Consider the following 16,560-nt stretch of genomic DNA (forward strand, 5'->3'; position numbering starts at 1 on the left):
TTCAATCAATCAGTTGTATTTTTAATTAAAAAAGATTAAATTTTTACTAAAAGCGATGCATTTTCAATAAAATAGATGAATTTTAAACCAAAAACATCTCATTTCAACCAAGAAAATAAATGTTCTATCCAGAATGACGAATTTTCAATAAAATATATTAATTTTGAACCAAAAAGTTATATTTTTAATAAAAAAGATCAAATTTCAACAAAGAAATAAATTTTTAATAAAATCAATCATTTTTAAACTACAGCCATCAAATTTCAACTAAGAAAATAAATTTTTCATTCTGATAGACGAATTTTCAACAAAATAAATGAAAATTTAACCAAATAGTTTAACTTACAACGAAAAAGATTAATTTTCCATCAAACAATTGCATTTTCAATGAAAAAACATATAAAATGTACACCAAAAGATCAATTTTCAATAAAACAGAAGAATTTTTAACCAAAATCATTGATTTTTAAATTCATAATTCGATTTTTAACCAAAAAGCCTAATTTTCAATAAAATAGATGAAATTTAAACCAAAGACATCAAATTTCAACCAAGAAAATAAAATTTTCCACCCAGAAAGACGAATTTACAACAAAATCAATGAATTTTTAACAAAATAGTTGAACTTACAACGAAAAAGATCAATTTTCTACTAAACATGTGAGTTTTTAACCAAAAAATATCAAATTTCTACAAAAAGATGAATTTTCAATAAAATAGAGGAATTTTAAACCACAAACATCAAATTTCAACCAAGAAAATCAATTTTTCACCCAGAAAGGCGAATTTTCAACAAAATATATTAATTTTCAACCAATCACTTGTATTTTTAATCAGAAAGATTAAATTTCTACCAAAAAAATTATTTTCCAATAAAATAGATGAATTTAAAACAACAAACATCAAATTTCAACCAAGAAAATGAATTTTTCATCCAGATAGACGAATTGTGAACAAAATAAATGAACATTTAACCAAATAGTTGAATTTAAAACCAAAAATATTTACAGACATTTTAAGGAATTTCAAAGAATTTTAAAAAATTGAAATGATTTTTAAAAAATTGGTAGGACTTAAAAATATTTCAAGGAACTTGCCAAGATTTGGAGAATTTTATTTAATCTCCCAGGGTTTCAAGGGATTTGAAAGATTTTTTTTTAAAGAGAACCTAAATTAATAAGTTGAGGTTCATTTAAATATTCAAGTGATTTGTAGAGAACTCTAAAAAATAAATTTGAATTAAATTAAATTTCAAGGGATTCTTAGCAAATTCAAAGACTCCAAGCGGTTTTAATATATTTCGAGGAATTTCACAAGATTTAAAGGATTCGAATGTCAAAGAATTTTGTAGAATTTCCACAGATTTCAAATAATTTCACGACATTTAAGGGATTTAACAGGGCGTCCAAATATTTCAAATTTTTTATTGGATTTTAAGCATTTCAAGGGATTTCTTGAGAACTTTAGGGCATTTATTTAATTTATTTTGCTTTCATCGGATTTTAAATGATTTCGAATTATGTTAAAAATTTCGAAGGAATTTAAAAGAGCTAACAAGATTTCAAGGTATGTCTACGAAGTTTTCAAAGATTTGTAACGTTTTTTTTTAATATTTCCAAAAGTAGGAAGGGATTTCAAGAGATTTCAAAGAATTTTTATGGATTTCAATCAAATTTCAAGCGTTAAAAAAACGTTTTTTGTAAACTAGATACTATTATTAATAATACAGTAGTAATAATAATTAATAAAAATAAATTAAATTTCGTCTCTAAAATAAAATAAATCGTATTATTTTTTTTGTCAATCTCAGGTCTGATTTTAATTTGAATAATTTAAAAACTTACCCCTATGATTCCAAGCATCACAAAAGGAATGAGCTCAAAGAAAATCCAAGGTTTGTTGTATTCCACGTAGAACAAAACGGAATGTTCATTCCCGAAGGGATTGATCGACCGCAAGACGAAGGCAGCAATTAGGGCACAGAAAAATGATCGCCATAGTGTTTTCAAAGGAAAATAATAACTGACCTGAAATAAAAAATAAATCGATATAGACTTGTGTATAGACTAATTAAAGTTCAAAAAAAAGAGGCCTGTAATTTAATTTATCAGCTTGCATTCACAAGATTAGGTGAAATTCTATTTCTGAATTCGGGGGTAAACAACAAGGTAGCGATTGCTACAATGAATTTCCCAGGTAACGCTCAGACAAATTTTAATTCATTTTATTGGACAATTGGAACTAGAAGATTCAGAAAATTAAAAATTAAAATAATGTAAATTTAAATATTTCAGACTTTACAGCCTAAGACGCTTGAAATTCCTAACCTTTCAATTAAAAATATTTAAATTTCAACAACAAAATTATGCTTCTACAGAGAAGATCAGTTTTCTATTGAAAAACACGAATATTCGAGAAAGCAGATGAATTCTCAACCAAATAGTTGAATTTTCTACCAAACAAGGTCAATTTTCAACCAAAAATTGAATAGTTAAGACTGTTAATTTTCATACAACAAAAAGAGAATTTTCATCCAAATTGTTAAATTTTCAAAACAATAAGAAATGAATTTTCAACGACAAAAATATTTGTTAATAAAGTTGTTTGACTTTGAACCAAGTAGCTGAATTTTCAACAACAAATGGTAAATTCTCGACAAAAAATGTAATAGTTGATATTTCAACCGCAAGAAATAATTAACTTCCAATCAAACAATTTCAGTTTTTACCAAGAAATATATCCATTCTACTAAAAAAGATGAATTTTCAAAAAAATAGGTAAATTTTAAACCAAAAACATCAAATTTCAAACAAGAAAATAAATTTTCTGACAAGAAAGACGAATTTTCAAGAAAATGAATGAATTTCTAACCAAATCAATAAAAAAGATAAATTTTCAACCAAGAATAAAAATATTATAAAGACAAAGACGAATTTTCAACAAAATATATTCATTTTCAACCGAACAGTTATATTTTTATTAAAAAAGATTGAATTTCTACCAAAGGAAATGAATTTTCAATAAAATAGATGAATTTTAAATCAAAACCATCAAATTTCAACCAAGGAAACAAATTTTCCACCCAGAAATACGAATTTTCAACAAAATAAATTAATTTTCCACCAAATTGTTGAACTTGCAACCAAAAAGATCAATTTTCCACCAAACATTTTCATTTTGAAACAAAAAAATTAGAAATTTCTACTAAAAGCGATAAATTTTCAATAAAGTAGAAGAATTTGTAACCAAAAACATTCATTTTTAACCAAAGAGTTCGATTTTAAATGAAAAAGACGAATCTTTAACCAAGAAGAATAATTTCATAACGACAAAGACGAATTTTCAACCAATTATATTAATTTTTAACTAAACAGTTGTATTTTTAATAAAAAAGATTGCATTTTTACCAAAAAAGATGAATTTTCAATAAAATAGATGAATGTTAAATCGAAACCATCAAATTTCAACCAAGGAAACAAATTTTCCACCCAGAAATACGAATTTTCAACCAAATAAATTAATTTTCCACCAAATTGTTGAACTTGCAACCAAAAAGATCAATTTTCCACCAAACAGTTTCATTTTGAAACAAAAAAATTAGAAATTTCTACTAAAAGAGATAAATTTTCAATAAAGTAGAAGAATTTGTAACCAAAAACATTCATTTTTAACCAAATAGTTCGATTTTAAATGAAAAAGACGAATCTTCAACCAAGAAGAATAATTTTATAACGACAAAGACGAATTTTCAACCAATTATATTAATTTTTAACCAAACAGTTGTATTTTTAATAAAAAAGATTGCATTTTTACCAAAAGAGATGAATTTTCAATAAAATAGATGAATGTTAAATCGAAACCATCAAATTTCAACCAAGAAAACAATTTTTCCAGCCAGAAAGACGAATTTTCAACAAAAGCAATGAATTTTCAACCAAAAGAGATAAATTTTCAATAAAATAGAAGAATTTTCAACTAAAAACATTAATTTTTAACCAAATAGTTCGATTTTGAATCAAAAAGATGAATTTTCAACCAAGAAGAATAATTTTATAACGACAAAGACGAATTTTAAACAAAATATATTAATTTTTAACCAAACATTTGTATTTTTAATAAAAAAGATTAAATTTCTACCAAAAGAGACTAATTGTCAATAAAATAGATGAAGTTTAAATCAAAACCATCAAATTTCAACAAAGAAAACTAATTTTCAACCAAAAGAGATAAATTTTTATTAAAATAGAAGAATTTTTGAGCAAATTGTTCGATTTTCATTCAAAAAGATAAATTTTCAACCAAAAAGCTAAATTTTATAACAACAAAGGCGCATTTTCAACAAAATACATTAATTTTCCAACAAAAAGTTGTATTTTTAACAAAAAAGATTAAATTTCTACTAAAAGAGATGAATTTTCAATAAAATAGATGAATTTTAAACCAAAAACATTAATTTTTAATTAAGAAGATAAATTTTCTATAAAAAAAAAGAATTATTAATCAAATAGTTTAATTTCCAACAAAGATGATTAGTTTTCTACCGAAAAAAACGAATCAACAATAAAATACATAAATTTTTAACAAAATAGTTGAAACTTCTACTATATAAAGATAAATTTGCAATAAAAATGGAATAGTTAGTAGCACAACCAAAAGGAAGAATTTTCAACAAAATACAAGGATTTTCAGCCTTCTGATAAAAAGAATTAATTCTGTGATCATAAATGGAATAGTTAGATTTTCAATTAAAAAATTAAGTTTCCACCAAACAAAAAATAATTTTCAGCAAGATAGTTCAATTTACAAACAAACAGATGAATTTTCAACTAGAATTATGAATCATCAATCAAAAAAATTAATTTCTTGCATAATAGTTGAACCGCCAAGCAAAACATTATTAATTTTAAACCAAACAGTAGCATTTTTAAGCAAAAAAGATTTAATTGCTATCAGAAAAGAGATTAATTCTCCACAAAGAAGTTCATTTGCGACCAAAAGAGATCAATTTTCATCAAAAGAGTTGAGCTTTTAAGATAAAATTTGAAATTTTTTCGAAAACCTTTGATGAATTTTCAACAAAAAAAAGTAATTTTTAACCAAGATATTTGAAAATTCAACCAAAAAGTTGCATTTTCAGTAAAAAAAAAATATTTTGTACCAACGAATATGCATTTTTAAAAAGAATATTGAGTTTCCAAGCTAAAATTCGAATATTTTAGAAAAAACGTGACTTTTAATCCCGAAAAGATTACTTTAGAACAAAAAAGGTTCATTTCAACCAAGAAAGATAAATTATTATCAAAGCAAAAGAGACGGATTTTCAACGAAAACGGTACATTTTAAACCAAACATTGAATTTTCAATCAAGCTGTCGAAATTTCGAATAAAAAATGATTAAAGTGCAACCAAAAACAGTATAATTTTTAACCAAACATTGAATTTTCTAATTAAAAAGACGAATATTTACCAAAAACCATACATTTTTTGCCAAAAAAGATGAACAACAAAAAATATAATAGTAAATTTTGAACACAACAACAGTCTGATTTTCTTATTGGATTCTATTAATTCAATTTGCATTTCAGTAAAAAAAAAAGGAACAAAAAAAACAAGGGAACTTTCTTGAAAATAGGAGAAAGAGTTCTTCAAAAAGGGGGAAAAGTCCGGCAATAAAAATAATTTTCATATCGCAGATTACTATAGATTTCATACATAAATTAATTAAATTTTCTTTTTTTTTTAACCTAAGATTTAAAATTAGATGGATTAAAGTAACTAAAATGACATTTCCCTTAAAAAGTGACTATAGTGGCTTTTTCTTTAAAAAGTGACCAAAGAGTGACTTTTTAACAAATAAAAAAAATAATAATATTCTTTATATAGTAGTATTCTTACCTCTTCTAAACTAAATAAAACACCACCAATCGGAGCTCCGAAAGCTACAGAAACACCAGCGGCTGCAGCGGCTGATAAAATTTCCCTCTTCTTAGCTTCGTTTCTACCATATTTCGGAAAAAGATACGAAAATATGTTGCCTATACAGCATGCTATATGCACCATTGGGCCTTCCTTTCCCAAATTTAAACCTGCCGAGACGGAGAGAATAAGGCCAACAGATTTTATAATAAGAGTCCATTTTCCCAAATATCCTCGAATGATGAACCCACTCAAAATAGTTTTTATCTAAAAGAAACAAAAGTTCGGAGATTAATTACGGGGCACGGATCGGCTAAAAAGCTTTAAAAAAATCGCATCAATCGCATAAAATTACAAAAAAAATTCTTTAAAGACAATGAAAAAAAATTATCAGGCGAGGGTATCTGCTCAAAGCCTGGAAAAAATCCCTGTTTTTTAGGTAACTCAATTTTTTCTAAGTATAATTAATTACTCATCGTACGGAAGGATTAAAAAATTTCATATTTTTAAAAAGATTCGACTCGGAATATGTATAAAATTTCTCGACTTTATCATAAATAATGTTTTTTTTTCAGTTTCTAAGGATTCAATTAATATGTTTAATTTAGAAATACGATTTTTCAACAAAATATTTGAATTCTCAAACAAATAGCTGAATTTTCATATAAAAAAAGATTAATTATTGATCAAATAGTTGAAGCTTGAACTAAAAATGACCAGTTTTCAACCATAAATTCAAGAGTTAAATCTTCAGTTAAAAAATATAATTTTCCACAACAACAAAAAATCAAATTGATGAATTTTCAATTAGAATGATGAATCTTCGACTAAAATAAATGAATTTCAAAACGAGAAGATGATTTTTTAACAAAAGAGTTGAACTGTGAACCAAATAATTTCATTTCCAAGCATAAAGACGAATTTTCAATTAAAATGATAAGCATTTAACTGGAATACTTAAATATTCCATTAAAAAAAATAGTTTTTCAACAAGAAGATTAATTTTTTACGAAAAAAAATGATATTTCAACAAAATAGATGAATTTTCAACGAAATAGTTAAATTTTAAAATAAAAAAGATAAACTTTCAACCAAACTGATGAATTTTTTAAATAAAATTATGAATCTTTATCTGAAATAGATCAGTTTTTAACCAAAAAGGCGAATTTTTACCAAAATTAAAAATATCATATTAATTAAAATTATGAATTTTCAACAAGAACGAAGAATCTTTAACTGGAATACTTGAATTATTTTACTAAAAAAATATTTTTTTCAAACAAGAAGATGAACAGTTAAATTTCAGACTAAAAAAAGATTACATTTTAATATGATTATTGAAATTTCCAAAAAATAATTTAATTTTCAACAAAAAAGGTTACTTTTCTACCAAAAAAGAGGATTTTCCAACAAAATATATTAATTCGCAACTAAGTAGATAAATTTTCAACTAAAAAAATATTAATTTTTAAAGAATAGTTTAAGTTTAAACTAAAAATGATAAGTTTTCAACTAGAACTGAAAGAGTTCAATTTTCAGTTTGAAAATATAATTTTCTACCAAATAAAAAATCAAACTTTCAACCAAAGTGATGAATTTTCAATTAGAATGATGAGTCTTCGACTAAAATAAATGAATTTCAAAACGAGAAGATGATTTTTCAACAAAAGAGTTAAACTGTGAACCAAATAGTTTCATTTTCAAGTAAAAAGACGAATTTTCAATTTAAATGATCAATATTTAACTGGAATACTTAGATATTCCACTAAAAAAATAGTTTTTCAAAAAGAAGATTAATTTTTTACCAAAAAAATATAATATTTCAACAAAATAGATCAATTTTCAACGAAATAGTTAAATTTTCAAATAAAAAAGATAAACTTTCAACCAAAGTGATGAATTTTTAAAATAAAATTATGAATCTTTGACTGAAATAGATCAGTTTTTAACCAAAAAGACGAATTTTTACCAAAAGAATTTAACGGCCAACCAAGGAGTTTTATTTCTAACCAAAATGATGAATTTTAAAAAAGATGGTTATTTTTTAAACAAGAAGATCAATTTTCTATGATAAAATACGATTTTTCAACAAAATATATGATTTCTCAACCAAATAGTTGAATTTTCAACTCAAAACGATTAATTTTCAACAAAATAGATGAATTACAAACAAAACAAATTAATTTTTAAAAAAAGAGTTAAACTTTCAACTAGGTAGTTTTATTTCCAACCAAAAAGATGAATTTTAAACAAGAACGAAGATTATTTAACTGGAATGCTTGAATTTTTACTAAAAAAATTATTTTTCGAACAAGAAGATGAACAGTTAAATTTCAGACTAGGAAAAGAATATATTTTGATAAAATTGTTAAAATTTTTATAAAATAATTTAATTTTCAACATAAAAGGTTAATTTTCTATAAAAAAATAACGATTTTCCAACAAAATATAGGAATTCTCAACTAAATGGATAAATTTTCAACTAAAAAAATATTAATTTTCAAAAAATAGTTTAAGTTTGAACTAAAAGTGATAAGTTTTCAACCAGAAATGAAAGAGTTAAATTTTCAGTTAAAAAACATAATTTGCTACAACTACAACAAAATCAAACTTTCAACCAAATTGATGAATTTTCAATTAGAATGATGAATCTTCAATTAGAATGATGAATCTTCGACTAAAATAAATTAATTTCAAAACGCAAATTCGCAAAAGGCGAATTTTTAATTAAAATGATAAATATTTAACTAGAATACTTCAATATTCCACTAAAAAAAAGAGTTTTTCAACAAGAAGATTAACTTTTTAACAAAAAATATGATACTTTAACAAAATAGATGAATTTTCAACGAAATAGTTAAAATTTCAAATAAAAAAGATAAAATTTCAACAAAAATGATGAGTTTTTAAACTAAAATGATGAATCTTTAACTTAAATAGATAAGTTTCTACCCAAAAATTCGAATTTTTACAAAAAGAATTTAACTGCCAACCAAGCAGTTTTATTTTCAACCAAAATGATAAATTTTCAAACAAGATAATTATTTTTCAAACAAGAAGATAAATAAAATAAATAAAAATTACCAGTTTTCAACCAGAAATGGAAGAGTTAAATTTGCAGTTAAAAATATAATTTTCCACAAAAAAATCAAATTTTCAACCAAAGTGGTGAATTTTCAATTAAAACGATGAATTTTCAACTGAAATAAATTAATTTCAAAACGAAAAGATGATTTTTTAACAAAAGAGATTAGCACTGAACAAGAGACTTTTATTTTCGAGCAAAAAAGACGAATTGTCAATTAAAATTATGAATAATTAACTGAAGTACTTAATTTTTTCACTAAAAAAATCATTTTTAAGCAAGATTTTCTATCAAAAAAATATAATTTTTCAACATACTACATGAATTTTCCACGAAATAGTTGAATTTTCGACTAAAATAGATAAATTTTCAGCCAATGTAATAATTTTTAACTAGACTGATGAATCTTCAACTGAAATAGGTGAGTTTTTAATCAAAAATATAACTTTTTAACAAAAGAATTTAACTTCAAACTAAGTAGTTTTATTATCAACCAAAAAGATGTATTTTCCAACAAGAAGATTAATTTTCTACCAAAAAATAGGATTTTTTAACAACATATATGCATTCTCCCCCAAATAGTTAAATTTTTTGATAAAAAAGATTAATTTTCAACCAAATATTTGAAGTTTAAACTAAAAATTAACAGTTTTCAACCAGAAATGTAAGAGTTAATTTTTCAGTTAAAAATATAATTTTCCACCAAAAACAAATCAAATTTCCAACCAAAGTGATGATTATTTAAATAAAATGGATGAATTTCAAACAACAAAAAATCAACTTTTTATCAAAAGATTGTAACTTACAACTAAGTTGTTTTATTTTCGACTGAAAAGATTACTTTTCAAACAAGAAGGTGAACAGTTAAATTTCAGACTGAAAAAGATTACATTTTAATAAAATTGTTGAAATTTCCATAAAATAATTTAATTTTCAACAAAAAAGAAAGAAGAGTTCAATATTCAGTTAATAAATACGATTTTTCACACAAAAATGCAATTTTCAATCAAAGTGATAAATTTTGAATTAGAATGATTAATCTTCAATTGAAATAGATCAAATTTAAACCAAAAAATTATTTTCAAACAACAAGATTGACAGATAAATTTTCGACTGAAAAAATGACTTTCCAACTAAATTGTGGAATTTTCAACACAATAATTAAGTTTTCAAGCAGATAGTTGAATTTTCAACAACAAAAATTAATTTTCAATCAATAAAGACGATTTTTCAAACCAAATATATGAATTTTCAATCACATAGTTGAATTTTCAACTCAAAACGATTAATTTTCAACCAAAAAGTTAGAGTTTGAGCAAAAAATAATAAGTTTTCAACCAGAAATGGAACAATTAAATTTTCAGTTGAAAAATATAATTGTTCATACAAAAAAATAAAATTCTCAACCAACGTGATAAATTACAAACTAGGATGATGAATCTACAATTAAAAAAGATTAATTCGAACCAAAAAGACCATTTTTTAACAAACGAGTTTAACTTTCAATCAAGCAGTTTTATTTTCAAACCAAAAGATGATTTTTCAACTAGAATGGCGAATATTCAACTGGAATATTGGAGTTTTTCACGAAAAAGTCGAATTTTAAAATAACAGTAACAGGTAAATTTCAGAATAAAAGAGATGATATTTTAAGAAAAATGTTTAATTTTCAATTAAATAATTAAATTTTGAACAAAAAAATGTTAATTTTCTACAAAAAAAGACGATTTGTCAACAAAATATATGAGTACTCAACTAAATAGTTAATTTTTCAATTTAAGAAATTTTCAAACAATAGTTAAAGTTTCAATGAACAATGATCAGTTTTCAGCCAGAACTGGAAGAGTTCAATTTTCAGTTAAAAAATATAATTTTTCACGATAACAACAAAATCCAATTTTCTACAGCAGTGATAAAATTTGAACTAGAATGATAAAATTTTCGATTAAAATAGATGAATTTCAAACCAAAAAGATTCATTTTTAACAAAAAAGTTGAAATTTAAATCAAGTAGTTTTATTTTTAACCAAAAAGATTAATTTTAAATTAAACGAATGAATATTTAACTGAAATACTTGAATTTTCGACTGAAAAAAATCAATTTTCAACCAAATAGTCGAATTTTCCACAAAAAATAAATAACCTTCAACCAAACATCGTTAAATTTTCTTATTGAGTTCTATTAATTCAGTTATAGAATTTAAGAAAAAAAATAAGAAAAACGTAAAAAGGTAAAGTTTCTTGAAAATCTTGCAATTTAAAAAAATTAAAAGTTTCAATAGGGATTCCCGAAATTATAAATTGCTCAATTACAAAGGCTAATTATTAAAAATTTCTAAGTATAAAGGTTTAAAGAGAATTTATTAAATTTTTAATGTTGCCAATTAAAATTCTACAAACATTCGGCCTAAAAAATTTAAAAATTTCAAAAATGAATCAAGCAATGATCTTTAAAAATTTTCAAAATTATATCATTTTAACTAATTTTAAACTAGACAATTTCTGAATTTATTTCGGAACTTTTAAATATATTTCAAAATGAATTGAATTTTTTCTATAAATTTAGAAAATCCTACAAATTAAAAAATTTAAATTTAAATTTATAAACAATAATGGAACACTTATTATTTGTAAAAATATTCAATCATTTAAAGAGATATTTAGAAGTTTTAAAAAGATTCGAATTACATTTAAAACTTAAAATAATTTAAAATACTTACAGCTAAATTAAAAATAAAATGTAGATTTTTGTAGATTTCAAACAAAAAATTTAGAATTTTTTAAAAATTGTGAAAGAATGCAAAAAAATAAAAAATTTTCATAAGATTTTTAGGAAAATTGAAAATGATTTTTCACTTTGAAAAATTATTGTAACAGAAAGTTTAAGAAGGTTTTAAGAGATTTCAAAAAATATCAAAGAAGAACATGGAAGATTTTAGGGATTTGATTTTAATTTGGAGGATTTTCCAAAATTTTTGGAAAATTTCGAATAATTTAAAAATATATTAAGGAGTTCTGAAAAAAATGTTAACACACTTCGTTTAAATTACTTGAAATAATTTCAAGTTTTTTATTAATTTTGAATCTCTTCAAAACTTCTAAATATCTCTTAAAATGTCTCAAATTTCTTCTACAAATAATAAGTGTTTAATTGTGATAAATGCGTCAAAATTTAATAATTTCACTTATAAATTAAACACTTTTTAAAAAGACTAATTAAAATTGTAACGCTAAAAATTTAAAAGTTCTTTGAAAATCTAAAGATTCAAAGCTTTCTATGTAAAACAATTGAGTTTCAAATTGTTTTCTTTTAAATATTTTGTTTCAATTTACTCATCTTTAAATAAACAGTGAAATATTGCTAAATATTAAATGCTTATTCTTTTTCTACATTAAGAAATTTCCAATTAAATGGGATAAAAATTAAATAATTTAGACCCCCAATATTTTTAATTTAATAAAAACCTTTAATTATGACTAAATAATTATGAATTTATTTTTAAGCTGAAAATGGTAAAACGCACGTTTACATTTTTTAATGACTACAAAAATTAATAGAAATAATATATTGATAAATTCATTTATTAAATTTAATATAACAATATAAAGGAAGACCTGAAATTCTGAATTAAAAATATATAAATGATAAATCCTGCAAATTTTTACGTAAAAATAAAATTATCGGAATAAATGATATATTAATTTCAATTCGTGGTAAGACTTTCGGATTAAAACAATTACAATCTGGAAATTCTCCAATTTTGAACGGAACTAGAATTGTTTGGTCAAATCAATTACTATTTCAGATTTCTATACTTAGAGTAAAGATCCATTAAAAAAATTATTTATTTATATTTACAGTTGATAAAATAAAACTGTTTTTAATCAAAAAGTTTCAACATCAAACGCTTTTAATTTTTAATTATTTAAATCTTCAAAACTGCACGTTAATTATTTTTAAAACTGTTAAAATCGAACTTGGGCAGATTTTTCTTCTGAATATTCGTAAAATTCCTGGTTTCCCGGTCTGGCGGCCACCCTGTTTTTTATTAAAAAGTCTTCTATTTTACAAACTTCTAATTTTTAATTTGGTAAGCCTTTACAATTGCATTTTAAAATTCTTTAAATTAAAATAGACTGAATATACTGAATGATATAATAATTTAACAAATCACAATTTGAAAAATTATTTTAAAAAACGGGTGAAATCAAAGTTGGACCACCCTGAATTAATTTTAGTAAACTACTGAGAAAGACAACCAAAAAAAATATCGATTAGTCCAATTTTTTCTGAAAAAAGTAGCATTTTTCAAAAACTTCAATAATAGTCGAAAAAGTTTCACGATCCAAGCTCTGAAATAAAAAATATAACTACCATAATAAATTTGTAATTACCTCTGGAATACCAGATCCACAGGCATATGGTGCAAACATTCTTACTAAGGACGCAGACAATGAAGCGAATAAAAGGGCCCATGCGACATAAAATAAATATGAAATAATATAGGGACCAGCTCCATCCTTTGACTGATTAAAAACTTCGGGCCAGGCCAACCACTGAAAAAGAAAGATTTTTTTATAAATCAGTTCTAGATAAATAGATGGGTAAAAATAAAAAATTATTTCATCTTCAATCTATCTGCTTCATACTTCAAATTTTTTAAAATAATTTTTCACGGCTAAATTAAAAAATTCAAATGATCTAATAAATTTTTGAAAATATATGTACATGTTTTATTAGAGTGCTTTTTAAAACTAAAAGTAAATTGTATTAGATCCCCCCCCCCCCCCCCCCCGGAAATTTTTACGAAGGGTTCATTCATGTAAGTAATTTTGCGAAATTCGCAAATAAAATAAATCGCAACAGAAATTTAAAAAAACTTCAGAGAATTACATTGGCCAGGGAAAAGTCTGGGATTTAACAGAAAAAAAATCTTATAAAAGGCAGAGAATTTCTATAATTTTAAATAACTCTAAAAGAGAATAATTTCGAAGATTTACAATTTTTATGTTTAATTTTTTTGTTCTGTTTATAAAAGATTCTAGGTTAAAAATATTACAAGTTTAAGATTGTGTTCTTTAAATATTAATGGCTACATCAAATGAATAATTGGCGAGGGAAAAAATAGAGAATTTTTTAAACGAATATTTGCGGTAACCCTGATGTAATATTCTTGTTAATAATTTAATTGCCTTGTACTTATATTTATATTTCTTTTTATTTTACAGTTGCTTCCTCCTGAAGATTATCTTTTTTGTTATGAATTTTATTATTTTGTTACAAAATTATACCATTTTTTTTAACGTCACCTTTTTCGTTAAAAATTCAACTATTTTCGTAGCAAATGTACTTTTTGAATAAAATTTACATTTCGGCGTTGAAAAATCAACTGAAAATCTTTTCTGGATAAAAATTGAACTATTTTTTTGAAAATTTGTCTTTTTATTTTAAAAATACATCTATTTTAGTAGAAATTGCATCTTTCCTGGATAATAATGCAACTGTTTTGTTAAAAATTCACCTATTTTCGTCGAATTGCATCTGTTTTGGATAAAAATGCAATTGTTTCGTTGAAAATTCCAGGATCTTAGTAGAAATTGTGATTTTTGTTGAAAACTCATATTTTTATGTTGAAAAGTCAAGTAAAATCCTTTTTTGATAAAAAATTCAACCCCTTTTTCGAAAATTTGTCTTTTTATTCTAAAAATTCATCTATTTTTGTTGAAATTACATCTGTTTTGGATAGAAATGCCACTGTTTACTTAAAAATTCAATAATTACGTTGAAAAGTCATGCTTTTTGGTTGGAAACTCGTCTTTTTCGGTTAAAAATTCAAGTATCTTAGTAGAAAATGTGAATTTGTTCTTGACTTAAACATTCATCTTTTTTAGTCGAAATTTTATATTTCTTACATATAAATGCAATTATTTATTTAAAAATTAAAACAGTTTTATCAAAAATCATCCTTTTTTGTTGAAATTTCAACTATTTCATAGAAAATTTACTTTTAGTTTTACTTTTACTTTTCTGGATCAAAATTCAACTACGATTTTGTAAAATTTGTCTTTTTATTTCAAAAATTCATCTATTTCAGTATAAATTGTATCTTTCTTGGATAAAAATGCAACTCTTTAGTTAAAAATTTAAAAATTTTGTTAAAAAGTAATCCTTTGTTTTGTTAAAAATTCGTATTTTTTGGTTAAAATTGTAAGAATCTTCGTAGACAATGTATTTGATACTTGAAACTCATTTTTTGATGTTGAAAAGTCAACTAAATTCCTTCTTTGGTCAAAAATTCAACTTTTTTTGTTGTTGAAAATTTGTCTTTTTATTTTTTAAATTCATCTAATTTCGTAGGAATTACATCTGTTTTTGATAAAAATGAAAATGTGTGGTTAAAAATTCAAAAATTTTGTTTAAAAGTCATCCTTTTTGGTTGAAAATTCGTCTTTTTAGGTTGAATATTTAAGTATTTTCGTAGAAAATGTGATTTTGGTTAAAACTCATATTTTGACGTTGAAAAGTCAAATTAAAAAGTTTTTTTAATGATAATTTCAATGTTCTTTATTTTTTATTCAAAGGTTCATCTTTTTTAGTAAATTTCATATTTCTTGGATATAAATGAAACTGTTTGATTAAAAATTAATCTTCTTTACTTGAGTATTTAACTATTTTATTTTTAAGTTTTGATTGAACCACTTTTTCAAGAAATCATTTTTGTTAAGATTAATTTTTTTAGTTAAAAATTCATCTTTTTGGTTGAAAGGTTATAATTTAAAATTTAAGTGTATGGGTAAAAGTTAAAGAACTTTTTGAAAATTACTTTTTTTATGTTTAAAAAATTTTTTGTTCAAAAAATTCAAATTTTGTACAGTAAATTCGTCTTTACGCTTGAAGGTTCAACAATCTAGATGAAACACTTTTTCTTTCATGACTGAAAAATCTTTATTTGTTGAAAATTTGTCTTCATAATCATAAAATTAATTTTCTTTTTTAATTACGTCTCTCTTTGTTTAAATATCAACTATTACACTTTTTGTTGGGTATTTATCATTTTGGTTTGAAAATTCAAGTATTTTGTTGAAAATTTAATGACTTTGTAGAAAGTTCAACATCTTCTGTTAAAAAGTCATCTTTAATTTGAAAATGAAGTTTTCACCCTCGAAAGCGGGAATATTTTAGGGTATTTTAAATGATACCGAAGAATTTTCCAGAACTTCAAACATTTTAAAAACATTAGAAATTTTTAAAACAGTTTTATTAGGACATTTGAAAATATTTCAAATAATTTCATAAGATTTCCAAGGATTTTTAAGGAATTACAACGGATTTTAAGGAATTTTATCAGATTTCCAAGGATATCAATAATATTAAAGGATAACTTAGTCAAATTTAAGAGAATTTTTTCACTAGATGTCATCAGATTTTTAAAATTTTACGGGATTTCAACAGATTTTATCATATTTTAATAAAATTCAAAACAAATTATTATGAAGAATTGGAAGGCGTTCAAAGATTTGAAGAAATTTTCGAAAATTTCAGTATATATATTTTCAAA

At 23.3% G+C, this 16,560-nt stretch overlaps 1 protein-coding gene across 7 annotated transcripts in view; it reads right to left on the reverse strand.

Annotated features, from left to right (window-relative positions):
* Positions 1 to 16,560, reverse strand: part of LOC117175858 (H(+)/Cl(-) exchange transporter 5) — a 79,410-nt gene that overhangs the window by 30,373 nt on the left and 32,477 nt on the right. For all 7 annotated transcript variants that reach the window (XM_033365658.1, XM_033365653.1, XM_033365654.1 and 4 more), the window contains 3 exons: positions 13,397 to 13,558; positions 5,896 to 6,183; positions 1,845 to 2,027 (listed from right to left, as the gene is read on the reverse strand). In XM_033365658.1, coding sequence (XP_033221549.1) covers positions 1,845 to 2,027; positions 5,896 to 6,183; positions 13,397 to 13,558 — 633 coding nt within the window. The remainder of the gene's footprint in view (positions 1 to 1,844; positions 2,028 to 5,895; positions 6,184 to 13,396; positions 13,559 to 16,560) is intronic.

The sequence above is a fragment of the Belonocnema kinseyi genome, chromosome 7 (genome assembly GCF_010883055.1).
Source record: "Belonocnema kinseyi isolate 2016_QV_RU_SX_M_011 chromosome 7, B_treatae_v1, whole genome shotgun sequence".
NCBI classification, from domain to species: domain Eukaryota; kingdom Metazoa; phylum Arthropoda; class Insecta; order Hymenoptera; family Cynipidae; genus Belonocnema; species Belonocnema kinseyi.